This window comes from Biomphalaria glabrata, chromosome 4 (genome assembly GCF_947242115.1).
Source record: "Biomphalaria glabrata chromosome 4, xgBioGlab47.1, whole genome shotgun sequence".
Lineage (NCBI taxonomy): Eukaryota > Metazoa > Mollusca > Gastropoda > Planorbidae > Biomphalaria > Biomphalaria glabrata.
Window position 1 is genome coordinate 9,455,315 of NC_074714.1, and position 16,358 is coordinate 9,471,672.

The 16,358-nt window shown below is 31.7% G+C and overlaps 1 protein-coding gene across 1 annotated transcript in view; it reads right to left on the reverse strand.

Moving 5' to 3' along the window:
- Positions 1-3,365: 3,365 nt before the first annotated feature.
- The window catches only part of LOC106055017 (tudor domain-containing protein 1-like), a 34,550-nt gene continuing 21,557 nt past the window's right edge, over positions 3,366-16,358 (reverse strand). Inside the window, exons 9-17 of the mRNA XM_056028190.1 lie at positions 15,673-15,917; positions 12,790-12,947; positions 11,322-11,438; positions 10,745-10,858; positions 9,929-10,112; positions 9,441-9,579; positions 8,525-8,676; positions 6,590-6,646; positions 3,366-4,255 (exon numbers count right to left, since the gene is read on the reverse strand). Of these exons, the coding sequence (XP_055884165.1) occupies positions 4,078-4,255; positions 6,590-6,646; positions 8,525-8,676; positions 9,441-9,579; positions 9,929-10,112; positions 10,745-10,858; positions 11,322-11,438; positions 12,790-12,947; positions 15,673-15,917 (1,344 nt within the window). The 3' untranslated portion in view covers positions 3,366-4,077. The remainder of the gene's footprint in view (positions 4,256-6,589; positions 6,647-8,524; positions 8,677-9,440; positions 9,580-9,928; positions 10,113-10,744; positions 10,859-11,321; positions 11,439-12,789; positions 12,948-15,672; positions 15,918-16,358) is intronic.

Here is a 16,358-nt window from a genome sequence, read left to right on the forward strand (position 1 = left end):
CCAAAGGATATTTGGGCTGATCTATTTGACTGATTATGAACTTCAATTTGCAAGCATGTTTTGAGGGGGGAAAAAAACAATATGATGTTGATTTCAAATTATAGCACAGAGTTAAGACTAAATGGGCTAAATACTAACATTAATTTGTTTTTACCCTCTGTTCAGATTAATTTTTACCCAAGCTAAAATTTAAAAAACAAAATAATGATAACAATTTATAAACTGCTCATAATTTAACTATAAAAGAATGACAAAAAGGTTAAAAAAAACTATTACTGGGTACAATATATAAGAATTTTCTTTTTTTTCACATGCCATTCGATAATGAATTATGATTGCCAGTAAAGGCTACAAAAGGCACTCAGTACAATCTCTAATAATATTTTACTACTAGATTTGAAAACTTGGGTTTGCCCATGATGTAATATTATATTTGAGAACCAATGTAAATTAAAAGATAGCTGTCTCTAACCTCATTAATTAAGCTATTGTTTAAATTAGGAGTACAGTCATCATATCATATTATATACCTAATGTATACTTTATATTGTATATAGTTTAGCTGTATTTCAATTTATTTATTAGACAATCATTTATTTTTTATCAACAAAAAAGCACACACTATCTTATCTTATCTTATATAATACAGACGTTACTTCAAAAAAGAAGATGATTATGTCCTATGCGTCATGCATTTAGTCATGCATATTAACCAATGACTTAAATTCTGCCAAGTCACTGGTTTTCCTGGCTAGCTCAGGCAACCCATTCCATGCTCTAATAGCACTAGGAAAGAAGTGAGATGCAATTTAGTATTTAGCACCTGCATCTCAATTTATTTGAATTGACTACAACTAAATAAAAAAAAATGGGTCAATTTTTTTTTAGTAAATATTTCATTTTGTAGCATTTCTTTTAAATGTATCCAACATTTGATTTTTTTTTTTTTAACAGAACAAGAAATATTTTAATTGGCTTCCAAGCAAGACAAAACAAAATCTTGACTTAGCTTAGATTTATAGACCTTCTTATATCTATCTCCAGTATTACTGCTACTCAACCTATTCCTTTAAGAAATGAAGTTCATCGACAACTAAGAAATAATCTTGCTTGACTTTTTCTATAAATTCTTGCTTGGGGAATCCATAAGTCTGTACAATTATAGAAGATCTGAGATTATTTTTACTATTAATAACATTGTTGGCTTTTTTTCTTATTATGCTCAGACAAACCACATGCTACTACTAAGCAAAATGACATTTTATGCATGTTTAATATTTTAACTTCATTAGTTTGCAATTATTACTTAAATTTTTTAAAAAAAATATTTTTATTGGCAACCTACATTCTAACCAATTTGAAAATGTTTGACTTATTTTACATGTTTTTTTTTTTTTTATTAAAGTGCCTTAAACTTTCAGTATGTTTCCATATTATTACAAAAATGAAATAGCTGTAGTAGATGTAGAGGAATAAGTTGCTTTTATATTTTGCTTTGGTTTTTATACAGGCTATTTCCTATGTTATCATGTGCATATATATGCATTATCTACTTCCTATTTTTTTTTTATTCCTTTATTAGTTATCATGTCTTCCATTTTAAGAAACATTCCTAAATGACAAAGTGTCATTAAAAACTTTAAATTGTTTTCCGTAGTATAAATAATTAAAATGTTTAACCTTTTAGAGGGCAATAAATAAAAAAGATTCAATAATTACTGTCATGTATAGAAAAATTTTCAGCAAAATTATTTTGATCAGTAATATGTCATGATAAAAGTGCTTTACAAAGAACATACTTTTCTGCAATTTTTGATTTGTTAGAAAACTATTTATTTAATTGACATAAAACCAGTCATTTGATATGGGAAGTCATAGATATGGCTATTTACAGAGCTATTAAAATTCTTTTTTTTTTTTAAACTAAAAATCTTTTGAATCACCAACTTGTGAACTTTTTCCTCATAATGGATTGATACTGCCCATAATACAATCAATCTATATCATAGCACCATTGCTTTCTTGCAAAAAAAAAAAAAAAAAAAAAAGTAGCATCTAGGAGGAAGTGAAGTTTTTTTAATATACAAATCAATAATTTTTAGCTGTAACCTTCTGTTGGTGTTTTGTTAAAGTTAATTAAAAAAATAATTACTGTAAGTATTCTGGTTGTGTATTGTTAAAATTACTTTATAGCTATATTACTGTAAACAATGTTTGTGTACTGATGAAATGTCTCTCTGAATCAAACATTCCTAGTCATATTTTACAACAGCTAATAAGCTGTCCACTTACATATATACCTACAATGTTCTTGGTAATATTTTTTTATCTTAACATATTTTTAACCATATATTTCTGGCCATTTTTTTTTCAAATGTTAACATTTTTTTAATGTGATAATGTCATGCATAACTTGTAGCAAAATTGATTAATATGTTATAAAAATATTTTATATTTTTAAGCAAGCCACAAATAATTATTATATATTATTATAACATTCCATTTACACTGTTAATCTTTATTATTTATTGAAAACTACAAATTAGTTTATTTTAGATTTTGACTATAATTTTTTATAGTTACAAAATAAGTTTATTTTATATTTTGACATACTAAATGTCTTCAGATTTAAAAACCTCTTTTAAGCTATTTTTTTAGCACCTTGAAACAATATATTTTAGTTACTTTTGTGTTTAGATAATCTAAATATTGATAATGTATCTCTTTAGAATACATCATATAGTTAGTGTTTGCTGGAAAATGTTTCATTTATTTACATTGTAATAATAATCTACTTATTTGGTACAACGTTTCTGAGACATTTACTTGAATGCTACAAATTTCTTATTCAGGTCATAAAATTAATTTCTACATTTTGCTGTGTTAAAAAATGTTTTTTTTAAGTATTAAAAATAAAATAGTAACAAAACTAAATCAAGACAAGAGCTATCTTTTATCACAGCTGCAAAAATATTTACTTCTGATAATATGCCAGAGTTGCGAAATTTCTTATATTATGCAGTATCAGTAAAGTTTTAAGATATCGATAGTTTTTATTGAAACAGATATTCTTTTCGACTGCCCCAGACTTGCTGATCTCCAACTTGACAGGTCTGGGAAACCAAAAAATCTCGACCTGTATGATGAAATGTATGCAGTACGCATACAAGCAAGACTGATGTAAACAAATCATCTTGACTGGCAAACTCAGCTTTATGTAGGTTCTTCCTTTATAAACCAGGCTCTGCTAACCAGTCCCATCTGCCACACCATTCCTCAGCAGGGGCCCAACTGTTCAAAAGCCAAAATCTTTACAGATCAACTGTTACTTATTAAAAGAAGGAAAGCACAATAACACAATAATGTAACATTGTAGAACAAATTTTAATGTTATAGTTGAAAAAATTGTCAACATCATTCCCTGAGTCAAAATAAATATAAATATATTTATATACATAAATAAATGTGTGTCAGGGTTAAAATCCTGACATTGTGGAATCCTAGATAGCAACTGCTGCTAATGTGATTATTATCTGAATCACAGAGAATTTATTAGTTAGGAAAAATTACTATATAACCATTCATTTGCTAGTGAAAAAAAAAATGTGTCTCTGAATATGTTGCTAGTACTATTGAAAGACAAACGCTATTTTCCATCAAAACCTGATTTTAACCCTGACATACAGTTGTTTTTATTAATATTGATGCATAAATACTTATAATCTATACAGAATTTTCTATCAATTTAAGCACAAATGCTTAAACAAAAACAAAAATCTTTAACATGTGCAATATTAACAAAACTGAAATAAAAAAATTGTTCCAAGTCAAGCAATTGTTTTTCAAATTAACCAAGGTCTAGCAAAAAAAATAAATAAAATTAACATTGAATGTAAAGAACAAAAGTGAATGAATTAAAACTTAAATTTGAATAATATCTCCAGATTTGAAATATTTATAGGAATACTTTTGATCACCTCTTCAAGTTTATTATTTCAGTTTAAAAAATAGTATAGATCTGGGACAGCTTATACATGTGTATTGCATCATTTCTTTAAGACAATGAGACTTAATATTTTATCCAGGCAAAAATGTCAATGATCTTTTTTCCTTCTCAATGACTTTGGTTATTGTCTGAGGCAGACTGAGTTTCTTCTTCTTCTTTACTAAGCCTGCATTGATAAGACACTGAGTGACTTCCTCATAGGGAGGCTCGACTGACTCTAAGCATACATACACATGTCCAGAAGGTGACCTGGAACACAGAAATATATATTTTTACAAAAAATCCCGGACGAGCCCCCAGATGTCAGAGTTCGAAATTATATGTATATATTCTGCTGCTGCTATGCTCTGCTCGTCTCTTGTCTTGTTGTGTTTCTTAACTTGGTTCCTGTGGCTCACTAGGGGTTTCTTAAATATCAAATAATACTTGCTTGGTACTTTCTTGGTTACTCAATTATAATTCAATACTTGCTTAACTCAAATACGAACACTTAATATACATCAACTCTAACTCCTTATATTCATGAATATCAACAATACTTTAATACTTGATAACGCACACAATTATATCACTCTTATGAAATAATAATACACAAAACACCAGTCCATCAACTTATAAATACATAAATACCAGTCCAGGAAGTAAACGTCCAACCTTCCTGGACCGGGAGCAAGACCTTACTGACTAACACATTCTCTCGCACATTCAACGAAGACTTAATCACTCAGTTCACAACACGTGCAACACTTCGCATTCATAACAAGGGGATATAACAATCATACCAAAATATCAAACTAACATTCATTCTCGCCATACCTCTCCCTGACACTCTACAACAATTTTTAATATCTGACATCTATCCTTTGCAGTATTGTTATGCATATTGTTATTTCCTGCAAATTGAAATGTTTTTCAGTGTTAAAACAGATTAAAAACGAATGAAGAATTACAATCCTGTTTAAAAAATAGCTACAATGTGATCTGTTAATAAATAAATAAATTTATATTTTTTAATGTTTTTAATCCTACTAACCATAATTAAAGTAGTTTCTAATTTGACAGAAAATATTTTACCCCATTAGAAAAGTAATTTAGATGCCCAAAATTATGTTTGAACTTAATGGTACTTAATAATTAAAAACAAAAACACCAATATATAAGCAGCACACTAAAATAAAATAAGATTATTAATTACATTTAAAATTAAACCCTTCAGTCGTTATCACATTCAGGTGCAATAATGTCTTATAATTAATATACTATAAAATGGTGAAAAAAAAATCCAAAAGTAGAACAATGGGCTTGATGTTTTAATTAAATAAGTTGGCTGTCACATGTACCATATATTTAATCTATATAACAATTAATAGTGAAAGTGGTGCCATAATTGAATATTAGAAATATTAGAAATACTTCACCTTTAATTTAAGTCTATTCTAGTTATTCTTAGCAAACCTTTACTTACTTTCTAGTTAACATAGGACAAAACTGAGCAATTAACCTTGACTATTCTGACTTAAGAGTGTAAGCAGTTAAATCTAAAAGCCTAAATATCTACAAAGAGAAATGCAAAATATAAGATCCCTTTTAATTAACACATAATGGACAGACATACTGATCATCCAGGGAAAACAAACAGGTAACAAAAAAAAAGGTAAAAAAAAGACAATTCTTCCTTTGTAAAAGCTGATAACTTTTCTAATCTCCTGAAAAAGAATCCTAGTCAAGCACATGTACAAATCTACTGACAGCATATAAAATTCTAGTTTGCTGATGCAGATCCAGCCATAGCAACATTAAAAGACAGTAGCATAGACTAAATTCTGGATCTAGATATATGGTATAGAACAGTGGTGTAACTTAGTGAAAAGCTACATAATGCATAGTAATGTAAAAAAAACAACACCACCAAAAAACACATTCTGTGGAAGGAGTGTTTATTGAAATTATAACTTTTCTATAAAATGAAATTCTAAAAAATTAATGACTTGGATTAGATTGATAGATCTAGACTTAGTGCACAAAATGTTCTTGAACATCTAATTAATTAAAGAAATACCTGCTGAAAGGAATACCTGCTGACGTGTCTGTTCAAGATAAAGATTGTCTAGACCAAATTTAATTTTAGAAGATAATATTTCCAAAAATTATAACAGTCAAACTAGAGTTTTTTCCAGTGTGGTCATTTAGCTAGTAATTCTTTTCCCAAAGATATACATCAACTGTCAAAATTCTAGCAAATTCGTTAGAGCTGTTTTTGAGAACCCTGTTTTTGATTCCTGTCTCTTCCCATAAGGAATTTGAAAAGAGGAATTGGAATTTAAAAAAAAACTTTGTTCTAGACAATCCTAGGCACATCAAAAAAAAATAAAAAATGAGAACATGACCATTCTGGCAAAAAGAAAATTTGCAAATTTGACAGAAAATAAAAACAGTTGCCTCCTACAAATTGCTTTTACAGTCATCAAATTAGTCCCAGTGAAAATTACAATACTGGTACTCTATATTTCTACCTTTGTTTCTGATTCTAATTCGCTACCATAGGTACAATTTAAACTGCCAATGTACAAAAATTCTTCTTACCTGTTTTTTACTTCAGCAACAAATTCTTTCCCAAGGGCCATAGTCTTAAAAACTTCACTGCAAAAAAAAAAATAGTCCATATGAAGCAAAGTGGCACAGCCTATGAAATCTTACAATAAATGGTAAACTATTTTTTTTTGGTAAACATCATCTATATACAGATAAATATAAAGTCAATAATTCTGACCAAAAAAAGTTTGTAAACCGAACCTATACAACATTGGAAACAAACAAAAAAAAAAGTGTTTTATAATAATAAAAAAACATAAAAGTGTTTCACTGCTCATTTATTTTTTTTTCTTTTTACTAATGGGTGATAGACATCATTGTCCATAATATAATACTCATAATAATCACTAATTCTCCCACATGCCTAGATGTTCCAACTATATGAAACATATTCATATTAATATATATATTCAAAACCCTAACCCAAAAACTGGAGAAGACACTCTAGCTTCGCTTTTGGCATCTGCCAAACACGGCAAGTGGCAGTCACCGGATATAATACCAAGAAAGCTATGGCCAGCGAAAAAACATGTGCCTCAGCTTTGGAAGAAAAGCACGCCATGCGTACAATGGCCAGCTCCTCTACCACCACAGCGAAAGCCACCTTAACCTGCGATATTTGTGGATGGGAGTGTCTCTCCAAAATAGGGCTCCACTGTCACATGAAAAAGTGTTCGAGATGAACCATAGTCGCTCTGCGACTGAAGGAGGCCAACTATATTAATATACACTCACTGGCGAAGGGGAATTGTTGAAATGTGGACAGTGTTATTCAAATGCAAAAAAAATAGAGGTGGGAGGTGTGGCTAAAATATTATGAGCATAGAAGATGTAATAAGATAAAAGGGCCCAGTCCAAAAAATATCATAGAGCCTATTGTCACAGTCTTAGTTGACATTGCATGATTTAAAGTTCACGTCATGCTAAGAGCTTAAAAGACACGTGGAATTCCTGATGTAGAAAACAGGAAGTAGAATGAATAAAGTTGACTTTGAGTTCAGTCAGTCAAGTCAAGCAGTCAAGTGAAGTGAAGTTAGTTAAGACAAGTGGTATTTTTTGGACCGATCGGTCAAGTAATATTTTGGTCGTGGGCAGTTGTTGCCAGTGCTACTTTTGAGATACGTATTATTATTAAGGATTATTCTGTACAGTGTTACCCGCTGAGATGCGGACGTGAATTGTAACTTCTTCCTCTTTCTCATTATTATGTTGGAGCGTACAGATGACTAGACCAATATATGAGATGAACTGTGCAGTGGTTTCCAAATCAGGGAGCTCTTCATATAGTGTTTTCTCTTTAGGGGCCAGTGTCTTGTGCTGGCCTCTTGATAAAGAATAGTTTTAAAGGACATGGTCAGTATTCTCTGGTGACACTCCACATTTCACTTGGTTATAATTTTGAGCTTCCGGAACATATGTAGTTTCATTGTCAGGATAGCTTACAATAGGAATCATCTTTCTTGCGATTTGTATGAGAACTTGTCCATTTCACATTTATTCTATTCACTATTGGTTTCTTCATTTCTTCTGAATAGAGTGCAATGCTTAATTGTGTATTTGTTCTCCCAGCCTTCTCATTTCCTTCTAGTTCAATATGTGCTGGTATCCATTGAATAACAGGGTGTTTTTTTTTTGCTGTTGTTGTTGAGCTTTATAAGTGATGTAATGCTAGTATTTATATAAAATTAAACCCTCTTTAAAATTCTATTCCTCTCTATTCTTGTTACATTGCCCACATAATTATTCACATCATGACAATGCTTGAAGTAAGAGTAATTTTTCTTTTACATAGTGTGTATTTAGTTTTGAATACATAACATTGAAAACTATTAATGAAGAAGTTTAAAACAGGAGAAGAGGCCACAAATATAAAGTATATGCTCTGTCTAACTCTAAGTAAACTTCAACAAAACTATAGATACAAACCTAACATGCGCAGGAGACTCATGCTCTACAGGCTCAATTTCCATAAGTCCACATTCAACTGCCTGGGGCGTCAAGTGTATAAAACTCAAGTCTAATTCTCTGATGTCATTCTCTTTCACCCAGTGTACATTGCCGTAGTCCACTGACATCACCTGAATTTAATTTATTTTTGTTTCAAAAATAGGCTGGTTTGATCGCTTTGCTTTTGGTTTGAACAATACATTAATGAAAAACTATCATTTGTCTTAACAGAAACATTGGACAAAAAAAAAAGAAACCTCTAGAAATAAGTTAAATCAAGACATGTCTTTTAAAAAAATGACAATACTTTTAAAGCAATGAAATAAAGTGTTTGAAAAAAAAAACACCTTTGTGTGTATTCTTTGCCATACAAAATTGCGACTAATAACGGGTGTCTGAAAAGTTTCTGTGCAGTAAAGAACATTTGGGTAAGCTCTAAATAACACCAATAGATCTACTGATTTCTTAGCTCTATTCAACAACATTAATCTCAACAGTAAAAACACACATACACACGTGTCACATGACTGGTTGCTCAAGAACATCAAACATTTTGTTCTCAGACACCTGTATTAGTGTTATACTTCAGTTGTTTCTAACAGTTCACTAACAGACATTATAAATGTTATAATTATTGTTACTACATTATTTGATAGAAACAGTGTGGATGAGTAACAGGCAAAAATGTTTATTGTTAATTACAAAATGTCCAGAAAAATTTAAAAGATGTTTGTTGTAGAAACAAAAGTGGTTGGTAAAGGGTTGATCAAAGAACATTTTTGTTAACCCCCTGCCATGGCAATGTCATTATAAAAAGATAAATATGATGATTTCATTATTTTAATGGTTTGCATTTACAAGACAAAACATTCAATTATCAATAAGAACACTTTACCTGAACAACAGAATTTTCTACATCAGTGTCAAGAACTTTTCCTCGTAGCCAGATTCCATCAAGACATGCTGCAACTGCTTGACCAGGTGCTAGCAATGTTAAATCTCCATCATAAAATGGGCTGCTCCCATAAAATACTCTGCAAGGAGTCATTATGTAATCATCTTTAAGTAGATACTAAATTATGTGAAACAAGTAAAGAACATTGTGACGGAATTTTGTTAACCTATTAAAAATGTTTATTTTCTGTTGTGTTTTTATATCATTGGCATTTTGCCAGAAATGTCTAAGTTTCAATGTCGTAACACATCTAGATCTCAAGGGAATATTTAAATTGTCTACTTTCTCATCATTCTATGAATAAATTGTGTTTCATTGTTTAATTTTTAAAAATTTTCTTAGCTTTCTATATTTATAGAAAAATCACAGAAGCTCTAATTTAATGGTCTAAAAATTTTAACATTTGAAAAAAAAAATGTTAGATTTACTTCATTCTCTCCATTAAATCTTTTAGAGATTCTTCCTCAGCACAGCAACTGTTGATAACATGAACAAAAAAACTAACTGGACTTTTGACATGGACCACCATGACTAAACAATGTGTCCCTTCCTCTGGTATCAGATGAGAGTTGTCTTCAAACAGCAACACTGGAACTTTATCAGACATGGTGCCTAGAAAAAGTACAAAAAAAACATTTATATAAAAGAAAAAAAAACACTCAAGCAATTTCATGACAGCTAAAAAATAATTATACAATAATGTACAAAGTGGTATAAACACACTGCAACAGATTCTTCAAAATGATACATTTCTTGGCTTATTAGTGTTAGGAAATAGCTTTTTTTTTTTTTTTTAAATTATCTGGGCTACTGCATATAAAGGACATGAACTGACATCTAATTTATGATAAAATACAATTTTTAGGAATTTATCAGTGCTAATGATATACAGTGTTACAAAAAAAAAAAAAGGCATCAGAATACTATTTTGTTTCCATTGAGATTTTAACCTAACAAAAATGTGACAGCCTTCTTAATAAACTGAATCAGGTTTCTGTATCAACATGTAAGAATCAAACTATCATGTTTCACTTGCTAACTGGGCAGAAGGAAATTTTGCAATGTTTAGTTCACCAATTCATCAAGGTATAATTAAAGTAGCAAACATCAATGTATGATGTGAGACACATAACTAGATGCATAATCGACAGTAAATTTGTTCAGCAGAATAGTCTGATTTTTTAAATTAAAAGACTTAGGAGTATAATTAAGTAAGTGTTTCTATTTTAATAGAATCTACCTACCTGTATCATCTACTTTAATGTGCATGTTAGAGCACTGCTGGCCTTTATGACATCCACCTCGTCTATTGTAATACACACAGACCTTTTTTGTTGCCTTGTCTGCTTGACTGGAAGCTGGAAAAATTTTGTTAACATAAACAACAACAACATTTAAGTCAAATTTAAGGTATTACATGTCATGCTAGTTTCCCTAATATATCAATGTCAACCAGCATGGGATTATTATTACTATTCTGCAATGGATTATTGATAATATGTATCTCTACTGTGCTATCTATGATTACAAGGTCTGAATGGGGAACTTTACTTTGCACTTTACTACTGTGCTATATTATGACTACAATATTTTATGTCAGCCAAATTATCATTGTGATTTATAGTTTGAATAATAATAGTTTGTATAGTTTGAATTTATTCTGTTGATTTGAGTTTAAAGGCATTAAACTCAAGAGAACTATATTCCGCGCTGTTTCTTCAGCAGTGAGGTAATAAATTTAAATCACCTCCGAATACCAGAATATCATATGATTGTGAAGAGAATACAAAGCTCTCTTCAAAACAACTTCTTGACACTTACAATATCCAACCAAAGCAACTCCAGGATCATCAACATTTACTTTGTAACTATTTCTTAGAGAATTGAAGTCTTCAGTCATAGGATCCCATTCAACATTTACATCAGGACTTCCAGCATCTGTAAAATCAACACAATCACAATCTAAGTTATTTTACATTTTGTAAGACTGTCAGCAGAAAATTTAACTTCTGCAATTATTATCAGGTAATAATAATAAGGCTTGTCTTCAAGTCTGAAGATTAATGAGGAATGCAATATTTCTTGTGGCTACGCAATCCCAGCTGTGACCTACATATTTTGCCACATCTAGGGCAAGCATAACCATTGTTCGCCGGTGGTTGATTAAGATTTTTTTTTTTGCCGTCTGCGCCTGTCCTCAGCAGCAGATTTTCTTTTGGTCTCAAATGTGTATACTCCTCTTTAGGTTTTTGCAGTGAGAAAGATTCACAAGATTTTTCTCCACATGAGCGTCTTTGCATGAAGAAGGATTAACAAGATGAAAGAGATTGTGTAGAGAGAAATCAGGGAAAACAATTTAAAACTACAGAATTTTAATATTTTTTTATATTGGTCAGCAAGTTGTCCAAGTTAGAAGCATTGTCTATTTAATAAATCATTAATAACTACACTTTCAGTTATAATTTTCTTTGAGAATGATAATTATAGAGGTTAAGGGGAGGTATCCCTAGAGAAAATTGAGTTTTAGGTCTAGGATATCGATTTTTAACTAATAACATAATTAAGTAGATCAATCATTTTTCTTTACATTACAATCATTTTTATTGCTTAAATCTGTGTCTATAACATGTTTTTTAAATGTTTTTGTAAGGTCTATGAGACAAAATCTTAATAAAATTTATACTTTAAACTCATTTTTCTCAAAATGTTAGTTTTTGCACATGTCATTGTGCTTTACTAGGAATTTCTCCTAAACTACTTGATAGATTTTGATGAAATTTGAAACACTTCTTAAGGACATCATTAACTTTACTCGTACAATGATTATTTTTCAATATTTTATTTACTTTTTTTAAAAAAGAATTTTTAATTAATATTTATCCTGTTTTTTTAGGTCTAAAAAATACAAAAAATTCAAAAATTTGTAAAAAATGTAACATACTTAAATCTTTAATTCTGACCTTGTATCAATTTAGAGGATCCTTTTTTCTTATCTTTTAATTCAATTTCATGTATTTCTGATCAATAGTTTTTACAAAATTCAGACTTTTAATTTGTATACAATAAACAATATGGCCGCCGTTACCATGGCAACCATCATTCAAACAACTTTTTTTTAGCATTATTTATTTTAGAATATCATTATATGTTACCATAACAAATTTCAAAGGCCTAGCTTCAGAAATAACAAAAATAAGATTTTCAGGGATACCTCCCCTTAACTTAACAATTAAATTGATATTGATACAAACAAAACAAAACATAACTTGTTTGTCTATTTGTAACTTACTTTCACCAGGTTCCAAACAAGGGGAGCCATTCCTATCTAAAGATGCCAATCCCATGGCAATCAGTTCAAGGTTTACACAGAGTTCTTCCCCATATTGATCTTCAACAACAAGAAATACTGGAAGTGGTTCTGATTGTAAAATGCTGCCAACTGTAGAGCTGAAAAAAAAAGTTTTCATAGAGAGTTTGTGTGAAAATACAAACTCAGAAGTGGTCCCCTAAAGTGGTCCACAGACAGGTTTAAATATTTTCTGCACAAATATCAGAAGCTATGAACATTATGTGAGAGGACCAGGAATGACATTTCTGCATATAGAGGTTTTGTATAAGCATTAGCTGCTCCTACATACTGACAACTAGCTGTTCAACCTTTGTAGACATAAAGGGGAGATCTACCTAGTCCATCCTAAAATCAAGAAGCACCACAGCTTTTACTTAAGACCAGCATAACTAAAACACCTCCCTAGTTTTAAAGTTTATCTTAACATGAGGTCAACATTCACCGTTTAAGTCTAAACATTGATCACTACATCCCCTAAGTACAGAAGGTGACTAAAACCACTAGTCTAGAAAAAGTTAACTACTTTCACCAATTATTTTGAATCAATCATGTAATTAATTTTGAATGATTCAAAATTTAACCAAATACCTCCATCCATCTGTCACTACAGCCAATGAAAGGCTCTGGCCTCTTCAGCACATCCTTACATTCAGATCTCTTTTGAGCTTTTTTGTCTCCGTGCCTGAACTTTAGTTGTTGCAGATCCTCTAACATTCTGTCAAGGTGACCTGCCCAGCAAAATCTGTTCTTTTTATTTCCATCACTATCACTGGGTCTTCATACAATTGATATCTCATGGCTAGTGCGTGTCCTCCACCCAGTTTCCTCTTGTATATCACCATAGATTTTTCTTAGTATTTTTCATTCCCAAGTATTAAAAAAATTTTCAGTTGTTTTTGTCAGTGTCGTGGTCTATCGTGCATTCATGGCTACTGGTCTTATTATGGTCTTGTACATGCAATACCATATGGAATTGCTAACCAAAAAGGGTAAACCCTGTTTAGTTTATCAATGCAATACCATATAGAATTGTTATCCAAAAAGGATAAACCCTGCTTAGTTTATCAGTGGACCTTACCTTTATGGGTGTACTCCAAGAGCACAATTACAATTTGTCAAGTCAGTGTATGTATTTTGTCCTTCCATTGGTATTTTGACTTTTATTTTGGATGCTTATAGAAAGTTCAGTGCACTAAGGTCCAATCACGTTTAAGGACCAGTTGGGGGGCATCTGGAAGAAGGTTTCAATGCTTCTTTTTCAAAAGCAATTTAAAAAAAAAAGGTTGCTCAAGTCTAGTTCAAGCTCAAGCCTCAATGTTGGAAGGCCGACATGTTTTGCAACTGAGCTAATCAAGTACTTATAAAAATATAAGGTTTTATCCATCTATTGTTAGTTTAATATTTTGTAGCTAGGGGTGTGACTGTGCATGATTATTGTCACAAGTCACCTGCTGCCAATTTAGTAAAGTTTCCTAAATGACCTATGGCATTTTACATCTTGAGAGATGTTTTTTTTCCCATTGCAACTTCTCATATGACTGAAGAGGCCAATCCTTGATACACAGATGCTGTCATTGGTTGGGCATTTGTAATCACCAAGCACTGTTGCACTTACTCCATTCTTTCTACTTCTGGTGTGTATACCATCTGCAATCCCTTTTCTTGATTTCCATGTGGATCTATCCATTGGCTCTTTTTCTCAACTGTTAGTGTTCTTCTTCTTCTTTCTCATTTTTTATGTTGGAGTGTTCAGATGACTAGACCAATACATGAGATGAACTGCGCAGTGGTTTCCAAATCAGGGAGCTCTCCATATAGTTTTCTTTCTATTGGGGTGTTTTGGGGCCAGTGCCTCTTGGTAAAGAGAGCAGTTTTGGAGGACGTGGTCGGCATTCTCTGGTGACACTCCACATGGGCAGACCTCACTGGTTCCAATTTTGAGCTTCCGGTACATGTGTTGTCGCATTCTGTTAGTGTTGATTTTTAAGAGCTTCTTGTCACTTTTGCAAACATCAGTATACCTTAAAAGTGGGCAAACAACACCTCTCCTGCCTTCTATTAGATCCAAGCCAGCCAAGCTGTCAGCTGTTATCACAGTGCGGATGTCATGGCACCCTGCTCTGCGCAGCACTTCCTCATTAGTTATTTTATATTGGCACCCTATTTTAAAAATCTGAAGAGAAGATGGAAGATATTCAGCTATTTTCCTGCCAAGAGTAGGTTGACAATGTTTCACTACTGTATAGCAGAGTGTTTATCTGTTTATCACACAGGTTTGTAAGACTAGGGCTTTGGTATTGGTAGTCAGCAAGGAATTGTCCCACACTCTTTTCTGCAGCAGTGACATGGTGCCCATTGCCTAGGTTTTCCTGTTGTTGATATCTTTATCCAGTAGCGCATCATTCGAGATGATGGAGCCAAGATTACAAAAAAGATCAACAATTTCCAGTGGTTGGCTATTAATGGTCAGAAGAGGTGAGTGCTTGTGTTCTTAACTAGTATTTTGGTCTAGTTTTGACTAATATTTAAGCCAAACTTCTGGCATGTAGAAGATAGTTTGTCAACCAGGGTCTGAAGCTGAGAAGCAGATTCAGCAATAATAGCTGCATCATCAGATGATGATGTTGCATATAAAAAAAATAGATTAGCTAATTTTTTATTGATTCATGTGTTATCATCAACAATGAATAATTGTGTAAAGTTTCAACATGATCCGAGAATGGAAAATGGAAGAAATAATGTGTACAACATTTTTACCAGACAAACAGATGTGGTGAATTGATATAGGCTTGTTAAAAAGAAAAAAAAAAAAGAATATATTACTCTTGCAATGCACACAGCTTAGATTTGCTGACCACTAAGTGAGATGTCCTCTCGGAGCTCATCATGGCTTTGAAGATGTCTACAACATGAGATGACCAGGGCTTGTGAGGATCTGGGGGTTTGAGATTACTGAGCGAACACCACAAAACAGCACTCTTGATCTTCTGAAGTTTGTCTGAGAGAGGGAACACATTTGATTCTGGAACCCACTCAAAGTCTCCAAAATCAATAAAGAAAACCAGAAACTGTAAGAGACAAGAAAGATTTATTATGCTTATAGTCAAACTATTTGCAAAACCTTTAAAAATAAAGTACAATTTTAAACTTAGTTACTGAATACAGGAGCTTCCTGTTTCACTACTGCCTGGTTGTCAGTGTGGTATGTAGGCGATTTAGACTGTCAACATGCTGGTTCCCAGTTCAACCCTGCCCGGTCCATACCCTCTGTCCCGCAAGACGTTTGGACTAGATCATAGCACTCTTCATTTCTGAAGAATGTCCAAAACTTATAAAACAAAGGTGCAATACTGTAAAATAGGGAAAGTAAAAAACAAACAAACTAAAGTTATAAATATTTTGACACTCTCTTCCTATAAAAAAGACAAAAAAAAAACACAATTGCACTCAATAAGTAACTGAGAAGTTAGTTAATGTGTAGACAGAGAAATATTTTTACTCTGCCTTTG